This window comes from Psittacula echo, assembly GCF_963264785.1.
Source record: "Psittacula echo genome assembly, chromosome: 6".
Lineage (NCBI taxonomy): Eukaryota > Metazoa > Chordata > Aves > Psittaciformes > Psittacidae > Psittacula > Psittacula echo.
Genome location: NC_137743.1, coordinates 42,849,440 through 42,866,648, shown reverse-complemented (window position 1 = coordinate 42,866,648; position 17,209 = coordinate 42,849,440). Strand labels below are relative to the sequence as shown.

The 17,209-nt window shown below is 41.6% G+C and overlaps 1 protein-coding gene across 6 annotated transcripts in view; it reads right to left on the bottom strand.

Annotated features, from left to right (window-relative positions):
- SGMS1 (sphingomyelin synthase 1) overlaps positions 1-17,209 on the bottom strand; it is a 107,083-nt gene that overhangs the window by 7,871 nt on the left and 82,003 nt on the right. For 4 of the 6 annotated variants that reach the window (XR_013957194.1, XM_080620782.1, XM_080620783.1 and 1 more), the window contains 3 exons: positions 12,148-12,230; positions 6,486-7,319; positions 1,248-1,365 (listed from right to left, as the gene is read on the bottom strand). Coding sequence is in view for 5 of the 6 variants with exons in the window: in XM_080620782.1 (XP_080476908.1) it covers positions 1,248-1,365; positions 6,486-7,102 (735 nt within the window). In the remaining variant the exon portion in view is untranslated. Of the gene's footprint in view, positions 1-1,247; positions 1,366-6,485; positions 7,320-12,147; positions 14,846-17,209 lie in introns of those variants that run through there. The other 2 variants (XM_080620786.1, XM_080620785.1) reach the window with 2 other exon arrangements.

Genomic DNA, 17,209 nt, shown 5'->3' with positions numbered 1-17,209 from the left:
TTTACCAATGCTGTAAATTTCAAAAAATGGCAGATGTACTCACTTCAACCCATAAATACCTGTGTTTTCTTTAATTTCATAATGGCTGACTGATCAAATACCATGTTGACTCCTCTCTCATTTTGCTTCTCTTTGCGTAAGACTCAAAAAGCCACACGAGGCTTGGCAAACACTCTGCCTTGTCAGACAACTGGTGTAGTACATTCATGGGCTTTATTTCCTGAGGAACTGAGGCATTTTGGCTTTGTACATACCAGCAACCCTTACCAAAACAGCAAGTGTACCAAGTTGAATCAGTATTTTACTACCTGTAAATCAGTGATTTTACTACCTGTCATCTAACTCCTGGCTGGCCACACAAAGCTGTTGAACTGTGTGTATAGTTAGTGTGGTGTAGATAGTTCTTTCTTCCCCCCTCTTTCTCCTGCTTAAATCAAGCTATAGGAAAAAAAACTCCAGGAGAGGCAGGGAGACAAACTGCTATGGAGAAAGAGCACTTGTGTCTAATACATGCAACTTGTCCCCTAATGTAGAAGTCCAGTCTGTACTAGACTGGATTTCCCTACCACAAACAGCACATTGCAGTAAGGACCACGTAATGTTTACGTATAATGAGATGGATTCAACAACATGATCCCTGTCCCATCTCCACCCCGAGCACGTGAATTACTCTTCAAGGCTGACTACAGTAGAGTCTTGCCTAAGCACCTCTGTTGTAGTAGCTTGGTTTCAGCCACGGCTTTTGCAAGCCTAACAAACAGGAGTCAGTGCTAGACCGGGGAGGAGGTAGCAAGTCCTTGTGCTAACACAATTGCAAAAAACATATATAGGGACAGACAGCTACAAAGGAGACAGTTTTACCAGCCTTAGAAAAGTCTCCTTGGGCCATTTTCAAATGGAAATCATACTTGGATTTGACACCCTGAAGTGTTTAGAAATAAATGATTCACACATGCATCTCTGCAGATTGCACATGCTGATTGCTCAAATTAGATGAAAGGGCTACAGAAATGGCACAGATTAGTACTTTGAAAAGGGTGGGAACACCTGCACTGCTCCAAAGCACTAATCAACACCTTCACCAAGAGGGAAGATGAAGATCTGCAGACGGACGTCCCCATCATGCCAAACTGGTATTTTCAAATTAGTAACAATTACTGAGAAAGTGTTGCTCATATTTGTGGTAACAGCACGACAAGGGGAAAACGTACAGATTAAAATATGGAAAGACAGCCAAAAAAGTTTACCTTTGGAGAACACTTGAAATGCATGCCAGGTACTGGAAGTGTAGTCACATACATTGTAATACACCGATACAGGTATAGTGTGCCAACTATACAGAAAAATCTTCTGCTAATTATAGACCTAGAAGGGAAGAGGAAAAAAAGAGAGGAAAAAATAAGGAGGTCACTGAATGCAAACAAAACATGTGAAGGTAAATAAACTACCAACTGTTCTCTTCTGGATGCTTTTGAAACTTGTGCCAGTATCATCTTACACCTGAATATTAAAATACTTTACAAATATTCTCACACTTTAAAGGTGAGAAACACAAGAGCAACTCAACTAACATTACAAACGAAGGTGGTTACAGGAAATGTAAGGATTAGAGCACAAAAGCCTGTGCAGATTTAGTGTTGAACACATTAAAAGGGATTCCATGCCCCACATCCCTCCATTAGCATTGAGCAGTCGCTAATTTTTGATTCAAGGCAGGGGATAAAGTTACAGTATTTTCATTATAAGATGAAAAGGAGTAAGTCTATTTCGGCTGACACACGCATGTAGTACTTACAAAGGGCTGCTTGAGAAGAAATAGCTTGTATAACCCAAACAACTGAGAACACATCTTTTCCTGAGCAGCATCAAAGAGGAAGCAATTCACATCAGCAACAAAACCTTCAAAATACAAATTCAGAACTGCTCTGGCTACAGGACAGGGTGTTTTCATGGGAAGCCAAGCACAGCAAGCAGCCACAGCTGCAAAGAGATTTATTCATTGAGGGCTGACAGCAAATCGCTGATGTAACAGAGAGGGCAGATTCAATTTTGGGGTACCATGATGCAGTTCTGCAAACCAGCAAGAACACCTGGGGTAAAGAGCTGCAGATCAGACTCAGGAGTAATAGCCAGCCCCAAAACCGGCCTGTTGAGTTTCACTGCTACATACCAGCTAATAACATCACAGGGAAAGAGCTACAACAACTAAACACCTTCAGCACAACCATGAGGGTGCAAACAACCTCTATCTGAGCTGGCCCAGAGTTCAGCAAAGAGGAATCACTACCAGCATTACAAAAATCAATGGCAAATCCAGTTACAGCAGGTTCATAATCTTAACCACATCAACCCTTTGCATCCTGCGAGTTACAGCCCCTGTTGGTTTCAGCTGATTTTAAATCATTGTCACTTACAATTATGATCATTTGGGAAATATAAAGGTTATAACACAAACTGCAAGTTCTGGCATTCATCTGTTGCCATTTTGACGTATTCACTTTGAAATAAAACAGTATGTCTATTAAGCTGAGCTCTTACAAAGCACAAAATTGGCCATCTTTTTTAATAGCTTTTGGCAGAGTTATTAAGCTGTAGTGTTCCACTCTCAGAGAATATGACTTTACAGTGTCAGATCAACAACAACTTGAGAGTCTTCATTTATCAGAAAAGCTTCAACTAGGACAGTGCAAATGCATTTGCACGCCAGTGCTTACTGCTATTGAAACACAGTATTTTGTATTTTTTTCCCCCCTCCTGATGTAAACATGGACAAAACTGGGAGTCAAAAGTTATATTTTATTAATTTAGCTCCATGGATGGAAATCTAAGAGTGGAAGGCACCATGCCATAGGGGCAGTGGTTTTCCTGTGTTTTGTATTTCTCTCTTAGAAGGGTGATCCAATAAAGATCTCACACTTGGGCCTGGCTTTAAAACCAGACATAAACTTGCTTCTCTTTAAAACCTGGTATGAAGATAAATGGGGGCAAGGGATTAAGGACTGAGCAGCACTGTATTTTGAGGCTGAAGAAGCAGCAGGGGGTTTATAAGCACTGAACTTTCTTTTTTTTTTTTTTTTTATTAAAATTCCCCAGGACTCTACTTGGTGTAACTGGATTTAGCACATTTTAGCTTAGGAAAGCCTGAAAGTACTCTGTACTAGAATATGTATTTTTTTTAAAGTAAAAAGCCTCATATTTTCTCTTCTCGAAAGGATTTGTGTGGGTGTATGATTACAAGCCAGCTACAAAGTATAACTTCTAAGCTTATTATGGCCAAGACAATACTTACAACAACTTTCCAGACCTCACTAACATGGGTAGCCAGCACACTGCTTTTTCAATTCCATGAGCTTGCAGACTGAATTAGATGTCAAATATGGCCAAACCCCAGCACTGTACTTGTCCCAAAACATCTGGGAATGCTTCCCAGAGAAGTTAATTCTGCCTTGGCAGCTTGCCTGAACTTCTCACGGTCCCCATGGTATCTGTGAAAAAAGGCTTGGGCAGCTTGGAGCCCCCAGCAAAGATCTGCACAGCCACTCTGCTCCTGCTTTCCGGTGGGAAACCAGTGCAACGCCATGGGCAGTATTCTGTATGGAAACTCAAAGAAAACTGTCGCTGATTTTCTTGCACTAAACGCAGTACCTTGCCCAAAAGCCAGCCAAAACCTCCAGTCTCTACCTGAAGGTAAAATGAATTTTCAGGCAAGAAAGCAGTAACAGGGGCCAAAGGGAAATCCTGCACTGTGGTTAGCTGGACAGTCAATGCCGCCTTCTATTTTGGCCCAAACTTTGCAGCTCAACACAGAAGACACGTAGATCCATCCTATTTAACATCATCATGCAATCCCTGGACTAAACAAGACGACCCGAGTGATCGGTATTATGAATGACACATCTCTATCGTACGTCACTGTTTCAGAGAACAGCAGGCTTAGACTGAATGAAATCAGGTTACTGGGAAATAATGACCTTGGTAGGATAAGCAATAGGAATGTCACTGCTTGGCAAGGAAAAGCGTTTCAAAAAGTGTGCCTCCTTCAGCCAAAGGTTCAACCCAGCCACTGGCTGCAATTCAGCTCATGGGTAACAATGCAGGCTCATTCACTGGTGACCCTGAGCTTGCACTTGGAGACATCCATGAACAGTACCTCTGTCATCTGAGTAGGCAAGAAACCAGGCTCATCCTGCCCAGCAATCACCTGGCTTCACATCTTACCTTCAAATCTCAAATGTTGTGTGGCAATGATACCATCAGAGATCACGGAAGTGAGGAAGGTCTAGCTGGCATAATTTCCTCTCTCTATTCTTGCATTAAGCTTCAAAGGGAGATGATAACCCATGCCACAAAAGTAATACCACTCTTTTTATAGCACTTAGTGGTTCACTATCCAAAGCCATGAGAACGAGGTCTTCCAGATAAATCCACCTCACTGGGCTCCTTTTCCCACAAGCAGCTCTCCTATTCTTCCCTTTCTGCTGCTTACCAACAATTGGCCCTTCTCAGACTTTGATACCTCTGTTTGTTGACATAAAAGACAACTTTCGGTCTCCAAAGCATTACATGACCATTACACACACCAACCAGCACTGACCAGCTGACATCTTCCTCTTAACACCAGAAAGAACCCTTCTAAAGCAAGTAGAAAATGAACACATCAAACCAAATGGTGACAAGGTGAGAGGGTACAAGGGGGAATCTTCACATCTATCAACAATACCAGCATAGTTTATCATCAGCCAATGTCTCAATGCTTTGAAATCTCCAAGGACTTAATGGATTCTGCAGTTCTTAACCTAAAGACTGCTCAGTTCCATTATAGGGCATCTGATCCTTCATACTGCCCGATTAACCTGACACCTTGTTCTTGAGAGCAATCTCATGTCACCTCCTCTACATGGTTCCCTCAGTTTTGAACATTTATGCTCAGAGACCCAAGAAAGTTAATGTTCTCCCACATTCACTATAGGCAGCTGGAGCAGTGAGGAATGAAGCTGGAATGCAGCTGCCAACACAAGAGTGGAGTGATACCGAAGCTTACAGCCATAAACAAAACAAGAGGCCAAGCTGGGGTAAATCCTTTCTCCTATACATACGTGCACATAAAAAAATAAAAATAAAAAGGGCAATTCCAGAGTTTTTACAGCCCTAGAATAACAATAAATTACCCATTCTAGAAACACTCCTCTAAGGAACGTCATCTCAGTAGAAATGTACAACAGTTTTAGAACTTCACCTGATAAAATTTATTAAGTAGTACAAAACAGCAGGAAAGATGAATAAGCCATCATCTCGATCTTGTGAATTACTTAAACATCTGCTGCATTCCTATGGAAATGCACAGCTGTACTGCACTAGGGCGTCCTGCCCCAGCTTAGCAATTCTCTTTTCAAGCTGCCTGTACCTTATGAATCAGGTGAACCACATGCCTACTTTAAAATTTTAATGTTTTTCTCAGCTATACGCATGAGTGATCCACTGGACTCTATTTCTCTTTTTACCAAAAAGGGGTAAATTTGTAATTCTAAGGTCATTAGAAAGTCCTGTGAACTGAAAGATCTTCTGTTTCATATGGCGGGGCTAAATTACATTCCTTCCTCAGTTTCCTACACAGGAGTCACAAGAGTCAGTGCACCGGTAAAGAAGGAGGAGAACCCCTTTGGGCTGGGTAGCTGTGGGGACATGATTGTGCCTAGGTTTTGAAATGAAAGGCAGTATGCCATCTCATAGTACTTAATGCCACTTGACTCTGAATACTTTATTCACAGCCACAGCAGCACAAGGCCTTATATCAGAAACTTACGATAAGGCAGTCCAAGGTATGGATTTACAGCAGTATAAATACCCTGAATTAAGCATCTGCACATACTCTGTAGAGAGTAAGCAGCAGATTACTCCCACTGGCAGACAAATTCACCCTTCCAATTCTGACCAGTACGAGCAAGGAAGCAGACAACCACAAGACTGTGAAAATTCATTATATATCAATACTTTTGCATATTTTATGATTACCTTGACATATTTTGTGTCTGACATTACCTGCCCCATCTAATGTCAAGCAAAAAACATACTTCAACACTTTTTCATGAAGCACTGTTTAGGTACATGAACTAAGCCACTATCTGTTGGTTTTTGTCCACCAGTATTGTAATCTTAGGGTAGGTTTTTACATTAGGCAAACTACAGAGACACTAACTGATCCCAAGTTGGTTTGCAGCTCACAACAGTGTGAGCTGTGCCTCCTCTGAAGTCAACTGAGCTAAGAACACCATTACATCCAATTCATGGCTTTTCACACATGAAGAGGGTTCAAGTCAATTGTGCAGGCAAACAAGACCAGGGCTATTTCTTAGTTTCTTAGGTGACTGTTGAACTTCTCAATTTGGGAAAATAAAATCAGAAAGATCACAAGAAGCTTCACTGTATTTGGATGCAAACCAGTATTTGACCTCCCTAGCACTTAGTTTTCAAAAGATTTTACTTACTTGTATTTTAAGAGCAGCCACTGAACAAACCACAGTCCTACAAGGATCATGCCATTGATTTCACAAATAGAAAAAGCCCATTGCACCCGATCAAAGCGATCAAAAAATGCATCTGGTAGGGGAGGCTGCACCTCCTTGGGAGGCACTCGTTCATGAACGACTGAGATAGTCACTGTAGTAAAGATGAAACAAGAAAGTGCATAAATAAAAGCCAGGAAAGTCTTGCCCCATTCCATAGGATACTGTGAGCGCTCTGGCTCTGGCATGGGGATCTTTATCATCTCCTTCTTAAACCCATTTGGCATCCCGTTCAGCTTCATTTTACTGCTAAAGCCATTCTCGCGCGCGGTGTTGCTGGCGTGGATGTGCCCGTTGATGTGCCCGTTTTTGTGAGCCTCCATGTGGTGAGCCATTTTTAAAGTTTCAATCATGTGCAAAAGCCGCTGTCCGCTGTCAGAAGACACCCGAGAGAGAGGCGTCTTCTTAAAATCTTCCTCTGTGAGGTTGATCAAATCCTGCCCAGTGAAGCTTTTCAATGGCTCACAATACTCCGGCACAGCATTTTCCGTTAGCCAATTCGTCACCTCCTCGGGTGACCACAACACCACTTCTTTCATCTTGCCAGGCAGCTGTGGCACAATCTGACATCGATTTTAAACTGGGCAGCAGCCACTGCATCTCCAGTGTGCTGGAAAGCTCCTCCTTGGCTTCATCTTATTCTGTGAAGCAGTTTGGCGAGAGGCAAGTCCCTGTCTCTAACCATCTGATATGAGCATCCACGCACTGTGGCAAGCATAGGAAATGGTTCACTTCATATTCGCGTTGGCATTCTTCCTGGGGAGGAGAGAAAAACAAAAACCAGTCATTAGGACAGCATTGACAAATAGTTTGCAATTCATGTTTAAAGAAGAGATTGCTGCAAAAGAATAGCTGGACTCTAGCATAGAAAAGACTAACTGATTTGAGCTCTAGCCTTGTATGCACAGCACTGTCCTTTCTGAGCTCGCTACCGATTTTCTCAAGAGCTTTAACAGTTTTGTATTTTAAACACTACTTTGCAGCTGTGGGAAGGACTTCTCCTGCTTTGTATTTGCTAAATTTTCTATTACCATGCAGCTCTGGTCCATAACCAGTACCCAAACTGTATTTAAGGATCTACAGAGCAAATGTTTATTTAGTGTTATTCATGTCAGAAACCTTTTTTTCCCCTTATAGAGTATCTTAATGCAATGTGTTGCAGTTAGTTATTGACTAGGAAGCCTGATTATTATTCTGCAAGGCAAAAATACCTAGTGTACCACAAAAAAATGCTTTTCTACAAGTCAATGACAACAAAAAGATGTAGGTAAGCAGGATTATACTCTCTGGGCCAAAGCATCAGCAGGAAAAATCAATGTCCAAACAGGTTAACTTGAAAATAAACTGAAGCATTTAGGTTTGCAAGACTCCAGTGGATGTTTAGCAGCTCTTCAAGATAGATTTTACTGTTTCCATGGTATACTGCTACAATTCAGATAAGTTTGTCATCAGCTAAAAAACAGTAGAAAAATTAAAGTGAAATTTTCTATTTTTGAAAAAAGGAACTATGGAATGAACTTAAATACCACATTAATTGCAAAAAGCTGTTCACTTCCAATACAAAAATTACTGGAAAACAGATATTACTAGCTGGAAGCTCTTGCTGCATTTCTGAGACAGGAGGAGCATGAGAAGGTGATCATGTGGCAGTGAATGCCACTAGCAAATTCCCAGGTTTGAGATATTTATTAAATGAAAAAAGAAAACACAGTTGACCCCAGAGCATAGAGAGGAAAACAGCAAGAACCCCTGTCTCCAGCCTGTCACCTGAGACCAAGCATCTCCTTCAGGAAGCTGCAGTACCGTAAACACAAAGTGACCTGAAGAAAATAATGGCATGGGAAAAAAACACTTCATATTTTCAAAAGTCATATCATGCCTTCATCAGCTTAAAGAATATATTTAGCCTCTCACAAGCTACCAGATGTTTGTGTTTCATCACAGGGAGCAAAGTTACCACTAAGAAAAACCAAAATAATCTACACTACTGGCATGATTTAAGCAGAAGTTGTATAAAACAGATACAGAGGTATGCTTCTACATAAAACATGACAGTACTGCACGTAAATACGTTCTCTGAGCTGTTACCTCTAAACTGAGCAAGAAACACAAGGGGCAGGTTTTAATCTGTTTCTCTGTGGAATGAACCAGGTCTGATGATCGAGAAAAGAAAAAGCTTTGGACAAAGGACTGTCAGCATTTTGCGTACATCACCTCTCACTTGCCAGGCATGCCATGCATGCGTACACATTTAAATCCATGTAGCAAACAAGGATGAAGATGACTATTCCCTCTTGTGAATATCCATGCTATTTCAGAACAGCAGAAGAGAGGATAGAGCTCTATTTTCTTTCTTTCTTTTTTTCAGTGGGATTATATGTACCAAGGGAGGCTTTTAGCCAAGGATCGCTTCATTATTCAAGTTGTATTTAGCAAATTGGTATTTAGTTACACAGTTCTGAACAGGGCGGGCCAGAGGGAGGGAAAAGATGGATTGAATTATGCATGTTAACCCACATTAGAAACTCCTATCACACTTGACTGAAGGAGAGCAGCTCAGCTCTTCACCATGCTGGTCTCAGCTGTACTCACTGTAGTCACATTATCACAGGACACTTGAAACCCAGAGTCTGGCACCAGCCACAGCACAAAGCTCAAGCATGAACCCCGCATCCTTACTGCATGCCTGGGATACTCCAAGCCAGGGACAGTTGGCGTCATCAGCAGTTATGGGAAGACGTTTTGCCTCCAGCTCCCTGTTTAGCCCACCTGGGCATTAAGGGTGATGTCAGCTCTGAGCTACCTCAAGCCTGTGGCTTGACTTGGTCACTGCAGACCAAGAAGGTGGAAACACCATCACCTTTGTGATGTCCGCAGTATTTCAGTCTCAAGTGGTGCACCAGTAATTCACAACTCAAAGATCTATATCTGTGTGAAGAAAACCCAACACACTTTCACACTTGTCCTAGGGTTGACACTCAGGTTGTAAACCATGAGATACAGCACCAAAAACTGTGTGGCATCAAATTCACAACTAATACTAACGGACCTCTATGGCCTTGCTGTTTCCCAGGGTAGCACCTTATAGTCTTGATAAAGCCTAAGTTATTCTTTTAATCCTGTTACAACACCTGAGCTCTTTGCCTGCAGCAGGACCTAATTTCCTCATGCCATTTAACAGCTACTTCACCTGCCTCTCCAAGTTTTCCTTTACATATTTAGCATGGATTTGGGGTTGCTGGAACACTGTGTACACCACACGGTAGGGCAATATTAAACCTTTGCAATTTTAAATGCTGGAATGATTGAATAACTTTCTCCCAAACCACTCAAAGGACGAAAGCAGACCTTTAACTGTTATCCTCCTGACATATCAGCTTTTTTGACCTGACAACTCACCACAAGCCTCCTGCATGCTTAAGGATTCAGGACCCCAAAGACATAGGGCAAAGGAGCCTGTAGCCAAGCTTCAAACTACATCTCCATTGCCAAGGGAGTTTTAGATTGGATATTCAGAAAAAATCCTTCACCAAAAGGGTTGTCAAGCATTGGAACAGGCTTCCCAGGGAAGTGGTGGAGTCACCATCCCTGGAGCTATTTAAAAGACATGCAGATGTGGCACTTAGGACACAGTTTAGTGGTGGACTTGGCAGCGCTGGGTTTATGGTTGGACTTGATGACCTTAAAGGTCTTTTCCAACCTAAAAATGATTCTACAACTACTTACCATGCATACAACATGTCCTCTTGCTGCAGCTAAGCTAGTAAGTTTTAAGATGAGCTCTCTGTGGAGCCTAAATGAACAAAAATTGGTTGCCAGCTGCAAACACTACTTCACTACTGGCACAAGAGTCAAAATATGCTAGTGGAACCTCATGATGCCTGGCCTTGGCAGTGTTACGAGAAAACAGCAAATGTGTGTGCCTTCTAGCAAGTGTGTGTGCAATCCCAGCCTACTGCTATCATACCATCAGTGTGTAAATCACTATTGAGTACCTTTTGTAAAAGTACAGTAACTGATACTCACAGGAGGAAGGCTCAGAGGAAAGGTAATACTCTGCCAAAGATGCAGGCCATGGAGCTGTTTTTGCTGAGAGTTGAACCAAACACATCTAACCGTTCAGAACTCTATTTCACAACCTGTCTAATGGGAGAAGAATAGGTAAAAAAAGCTGCTTTACTAACACCTTCCAGACTGTCACATTAAAAATATCTTTTTTATCATGCATTCTATCATGCATTCATCAAAGCTTGATCAGGTGAGGCTGTCAGAAACTCATGGGAGTTTATGGGAGACTTAACAGACTCTGTTGAGGAGACTCTGGTCCCCTTGCTTCCACAAAGGTCATCTTCTGTCCACAAAAGCTAAGGACAGGAGGCAAAGATGGGCATCAGCTGCTGCTAGGCCACATCCCACTGTCCCAGGCAAGGGCACAGGGATGAGCAGGGGGGATGGATGCACACCCAGTCCTCCCCAGCTCTAATATGGGTTGTCAGCCTGGGCCAGGCAACTAAACCACTCCATCTACAGCTGATCTGCTTCATTAAGGAGCCTTTATCTGATACTGATTAAAAGTAACAATGTGATTATCAGAGTAATACAACTGCATTATGAAAACAATGCCATGTAGAACTGGTATCTCAAAATACCCACACACCACAAACCAAGTACGATGAAATAACTTCAGCAAGGGCTCTAGTCCTCACCTCCCCATGTTTCCATGACCGTGCTTCCTCTGTTACCAACAAACATTAAAGTGCTAACTGAAAATTTCCAGATCCTTTTCCACTTTCCCAACAAGAAGTATTTACCACCACCACCACTACAATCTGCCTGTATAAGGGCTGTTAAACAAGTATTTGAGAGTGCACTACATAACCTTGCATGTCAAGATCTGTTCTCTTTTGCATTGCTTTGTCAAAATGTGGTTGTGCATAAGGACTGAATGTGGGAGCAGTCATCTTTCTGATTAAAGGACAAGATAATCAGCAATAAAATCATCAGCTGACTACACCTTCATACTTGATTTGATGACCAAGGTGCAGAAAACTTTACAGTTTTCTATTTCTAGGTCTGCTTGAGGGTAACTAAGCACTCATACTGGACATCACTGTTTAAGGTTTCATTTCTCAAAGTCCATGGGCTCATCACTGAGCAAGTGATGGACATCCCCAGGCAGGCAGTGTGGTTTGTCTGGCATGGTTGCAGGGTCCACGCAGCAGTAACTTCCCTCCACAACACCAGCATTGGCTTAGAGGTTAACACGCTGTTCCCCATTACCTCTAAATTTTCAAGCAGAAAGAAGTACATCTTACAATTAACACTGATGAGATAAGCACACATTCACCTAAAACAGCAAAAAGAGACCCCCCCAAAAAAACGGTTTGTTCATTTCCAATCTCCTTCTAACGCACCTTGAAACCCAAACAAAGAAAACCTAAGTCTTCCCCAATCAAATTATGCCTTCCTCATGTTTGTACAGTGCTTTTATTCTCTAAATGAGGACCTTTGCTGCCAAGGCAACAGTCACTATAGAAATAAGTTAAACAACCAGCCATTTCAGAAGCTGCAACAAGGTCCTCACCAGAAGCCGAGGAGATTTTCAAATCCTTTCCGAGGCAGTGGGTGTGTTTCAGTTACAACACTGAGCATTCTTCCCAAACACCCCTGAAAATTCGAGATGACAAATGCATTAGTAAAAAACAGTGTTAAAATGAGCAAGGACCAGGGAAAACCACAGTTTGAAGACATCATAGTGACATTTTCCTCCCCCTTGGAAAGCAAATGCTTAGATTCACCCCAATTACGTGTGCACACATGTAAGCAAGAAAAAAAAAAAAAAAAAATCACCTGCTGTAAGGATTGAAATTTTAATGCTTTAAAACCAACCCACAAGTGAATTCCCCAGGCCTCCGGTAAGCAGACATTACATGGAGACCGAATACTCCGGATGAAAGCCGGAAGCTCTCGTCCTGCATTTTTACAGCACAAAACAAATTGTAACAGCAGGCTCTTAGTCACCACTAGAGTCGCCTCCTTTACAGGCATTTTATCATAACTAACAATAACGCTCTGGTACCTCAATAAGTGGACATCCTGTACTTGCAAGGAATCTCTGCACACCAATTTGCAAGGAAAAGGCAATGCCTGACATGAATTATGTGCTGGATCTCACTAACAAGCTCTCAAGCAATGTATCAAACTGCTTCCCTCCAGGATAACTTTGCCTTGAAACCAGAGACAGCCCCTTGCAAAAGGCTGCACCACCAGCAGACAAGAGATTGTTGCCATTTTATAACATTACAATAAAGCTGGGTTTGTGCTGCACATACAAAATAAGAATAAAATCAAGGTACAGATGAGCTCACAAGTTTCACAGAGCTCCAAGATAAGTTTCCAAGGTCAGTTCTTGATGGTAAACATTGTCCTGTGGACAGAAAGCCAGAGCAAGTAGAATTACTACTATGAAAAGAGAGGATGGGATATAAGCATGTGAAGCAACACCCATGTACTCAGAGAAGCTACTTACACAGCTTCAGAGAGAGAAAAAAGATTACCTGCACACTACATAAATCCCAGAGCAGCCTGTTTTTTCTAAATCACTCTATACAAGGGAAAATAAAACCAAAAATCACCAAACCTAAACCCCTTCCCCTCCTCCCAAAAAATTCAAAAAAAATAAGGAAAAAAAAAACCAAACAAGACAGACATGTGTCTCCTATCCTAGTTTAACAAGAAAATAAGAAATGGCAATCCACTCACAGGCAGAGTTCTCTCAGTATGACAGCTCTGAACCCAAGCCCAGAGTTCAGTGGCAAAGATTTCAAAATGAAAGTACTTGCATCATATCTGAATAAACAAACAGCTCATCTTCAGATGGGAAACACTGCTAGTGAATATCTCTGCTACAAAAATTCAGCATCTATATGGCATGCATAGGTAAGCGCACGCACACGTTCTGTGCTAGGTGATAAAGACACCTTTTCCCTTCAAATCTGAGAAAGCCTCATCCCTTTGCTTCTCTGTAGCCCTACAACTCTCTGCTCAACTTTCTTCCTCTCCTTTCCTCTTCCTTGCACTTTGCAGTAGTTATAGAAACCAGCAAACACTCATGAGAAGGCTTCACCCAACCAGCAATCTCATCACGGGAACACTTGCTAAGCAGAGCTTTTGTTTTGACACTATGGAAATCCTGCTTTGAGTGATCTGGGGGTGGAAAGGATGGGGTGTGCAGGGGAGGGCAGGTCCTGCCCTTAGACAACTATTTCAAAACTGAAAAGTCTCCCCAAACACAGGAGGGAGAGCCAGGTGCCAGGATCCCAGCTGGCTCCTGCAGGAACAGGTATGAGCTTTCCCCCTAGGCCAGGGATAACCCAAGTACGCATCTCATTTTGTAATGCACACCAAAATCTTAATGCCTGAATTCTAAAGTAACGCAACAGAAGTGGGATGAATATTAGCCTGTTTCTGAATGGTTGCAATAGGAAACCCACCTTCCAACTTGCCGCCCCAAATGCTTTTAGTTCTGTGCAAGAAAGATGCAAATAACACCACAAAGTTAATTTGCAGATGGGGAAGGAATGAACCAGACAAACAAAAAAAACAACAAAACACAAAACCCACAACAAAAAACCAAACAAACAAATAAAAAAAGTCCCAACAAAACCCACAGCTATACTCAACTCCTAAGGGTATTATCTTTGATAGAAAGCTGGTTTGTACTATTTCAGCCCTTCACCCACAAAGGGGCAAGTGAAAATATTAACAGACCCTCACAAATCCTTACACAGAGATAATTTCAACACCAGGATCACTAATTGGGCAGCAGACTTCTAAAGCAGGACCCAACTCACCCATGTTTCTTTGCTACATACAAACAAAACCCTCCATGGACACCACAACACACACTGCGCTCAAACCTTGCACATCTCATTTCCGGAATGAAGCAAACTCAGATGTTTTGGGGCTCTGGGCTCAGGTGGCAGCAAGCTGTAGCCATCATCTCCAACACAGCAAAACACACACTGGTGTTACACCTTGGCATCTGGGTCAGTCAAAGATAGGACAGAGCTGGAAATAGATCCTTGTTTCCTCCTGCAACCCCTGAGCTAACTCTGTTACTAAAGAGCATGAAATGGTAGTTGCCTTCCTCTTGACACTATCTAAACCTCCTGGTATTTACATACAAACAACAGAAGACCTCCAAAGGAAAATAGATGGAAACACTGAAAACAAGCCAAAAAAGTGGTTCTTCCCCTGCAAGGTACAAAAATGGGGAAAGGATGGGATAGGGCAGAAGCATAGAAACAAAAAAATAAGGGGAACGAAATATTTGTTACATCCTCTGTGTTTTAACTTATTTTATCCAAGTGCAGGTGTTTTGAGGTGTTTTGGGTGATTTTTTTGGTGGTGTTGGGGTTTTGGGTTTCTTCTTGTTGTTTTGTTTGGGTTTTTTTTAATTACCTACATTAAATACCTAGAAATCATTTATTGTTAGAAAGTCACATTTGTGGTGAGCCTCTGGGAATCCAACTAGAATGAAGAATTTAAAAAAAAAAAAAAAAAAAAAAAAAGGAAAAAGAGAAAGAAAGAAAAAAAAGGAAAACAGAATTAGAGAAGTTTTGCCTAAGGAAACTGAGGGCAATCTTGTGACTGATGGTAATGCTGATCTAAAATGCATACTACAGCATATTTTGCCAAATCAGCCATACACATTGGGTAAAAGAAAGCTGGCAGAAACTACAGTGAAAACACAGCCTCACTGAAGTCTTAAATCCATAAATTGGTTTGGATTTTTTTAATATTTGGGTATGTTCCTGGACATGTATTAGCATCCAGATCACAACAGTTGCTTCCTCCAAACTGCCTTTCCCAGAGTTACAACTAAAGCAAAAGAAAACCAAGTTTACACATTCAGAATCCTACCCTAGAATGTTTCCATATTTCATTTAAAATATGGGTATTTCATTATGTATACCATACTTCTGAAGTCCAGCACATCAGATCCAGATCAAAAAGACTTCAAGCTGCAAGAGCTGAAATATAAATATCTGTATATATTCAGGCAAGATGCTGTCCTCTGTATTTCAGCTGTTACTACTCATAAACCCACAAGAAAGGCACACCCACCAACATCATTAAATTTCAATGCTATTACCCTTGTAAAACAAAACAGTTCCTGGGTTTGTCTTTATTAACTTAAGTTTATATAACACATACTGATCCCTGGTCTGAAAGACATAACACCACAAATATTCAAGATTATTTCTGGTGTAAATAGTCCTAATTCAGTTCTTGAACACATAATCCTCCTCTTTCCAGCAATACCTGTTCAGAGTTGTACCATAAATCAAACATTTAGGTTTCGAAGATGCATATCTGTATGAAGGGAGGGAAAAACTCTTATTGCATGGTCAGTCTAGAAACCAGAAAGCCAGGAAATGCTAGGGAGAAAAAGAAAACAAAAATAAACAGCCACAAACACATTTCTGATTGCCAGTGAGTTACAGACGTACAATCTCCATGATGGGAACTTGTCATACTAGAGTCAGATCTACTGAAAATTCAGATGAACTGCCTTGGCATCTTCCTTTCATCATTAACTCTACAAGCAAGAAAAAACATCTCGGCTTACTCGCTAAACTGCAGCCACCTTCTTTACTCTCTTCACTGCCAGTTGCATAGATGCCAAATCTCACTGCAGTGGAGATCTGCCACTGTTGGCATTAACACTTTATGGCAAAAACATGCTCATGTTCATTCAGCAAAATCCATTGTGGCTGGAAGGACAAATCCTCCCCACTGCCCACTCCATTCATTCAGCATCTCCTTCTTTGAAAACCACAGTGCCAGAAAGGGACAGCAATTCAGTCCAGCTCTGTTCCCCTCTTCTAAGGATCCCTATTTTTTTTTGCCTTTTATAGGTAATTTCATGATTACTGCTTGGTGTTTCAGGACTGATGCTGCTGCCACCAAATAGAGAGATAAGGAAAGATAAAAAACTTGTATCTTGCTTTCTGACTGTTCTGGAAATTATGAGTATTTCAACAACCAACTGAAAGCCTCAGTGCTAAGTTCCTCCTGCAGACATCCAATTACCTCTACTTTTTTTTCCTAGTGACACAGTTGAGGTATATGACATGTGCCTGCACCATGCTGTCCTAAGATTTGTATGGAAATGCCCATTAGCCATCCAGCAACTCCGGTTATGATCCCAGGGTGTATTTCAGGCAGGGTGTCTCTCAGCCATCCTTTCTGCTGCAGGTAGTAACTCCACCATCTGGCACACCAAACATGACAGACTGGATGACTGCACAACAGATTCACATGCTGAACTGGTAGGTTTTGAACACATCAATTAAATCAGTTTGGAAAGTAACCTGTAATTCCAGCCAAACAAGAGAATCTCAACTCCAGGTACTGGGTAAGTACAACTAGTATGTATTCATATCATGGAAATTAGGTTTGGAAATATGTGCTACCTCCTCTTCTGCCACAGAAGAGATGGAGGAATCAGCCCCAGCCTGTTACCATCAGCACGACTGCTCAGCTTCTAGCACAAGTGTGCAGCCTCTAGCAAACTTTGCTTACTAGTCTAAGCATTGTCTTTTAACTAGAAGGCAGCAAACCGAGCTGTACATTACAAA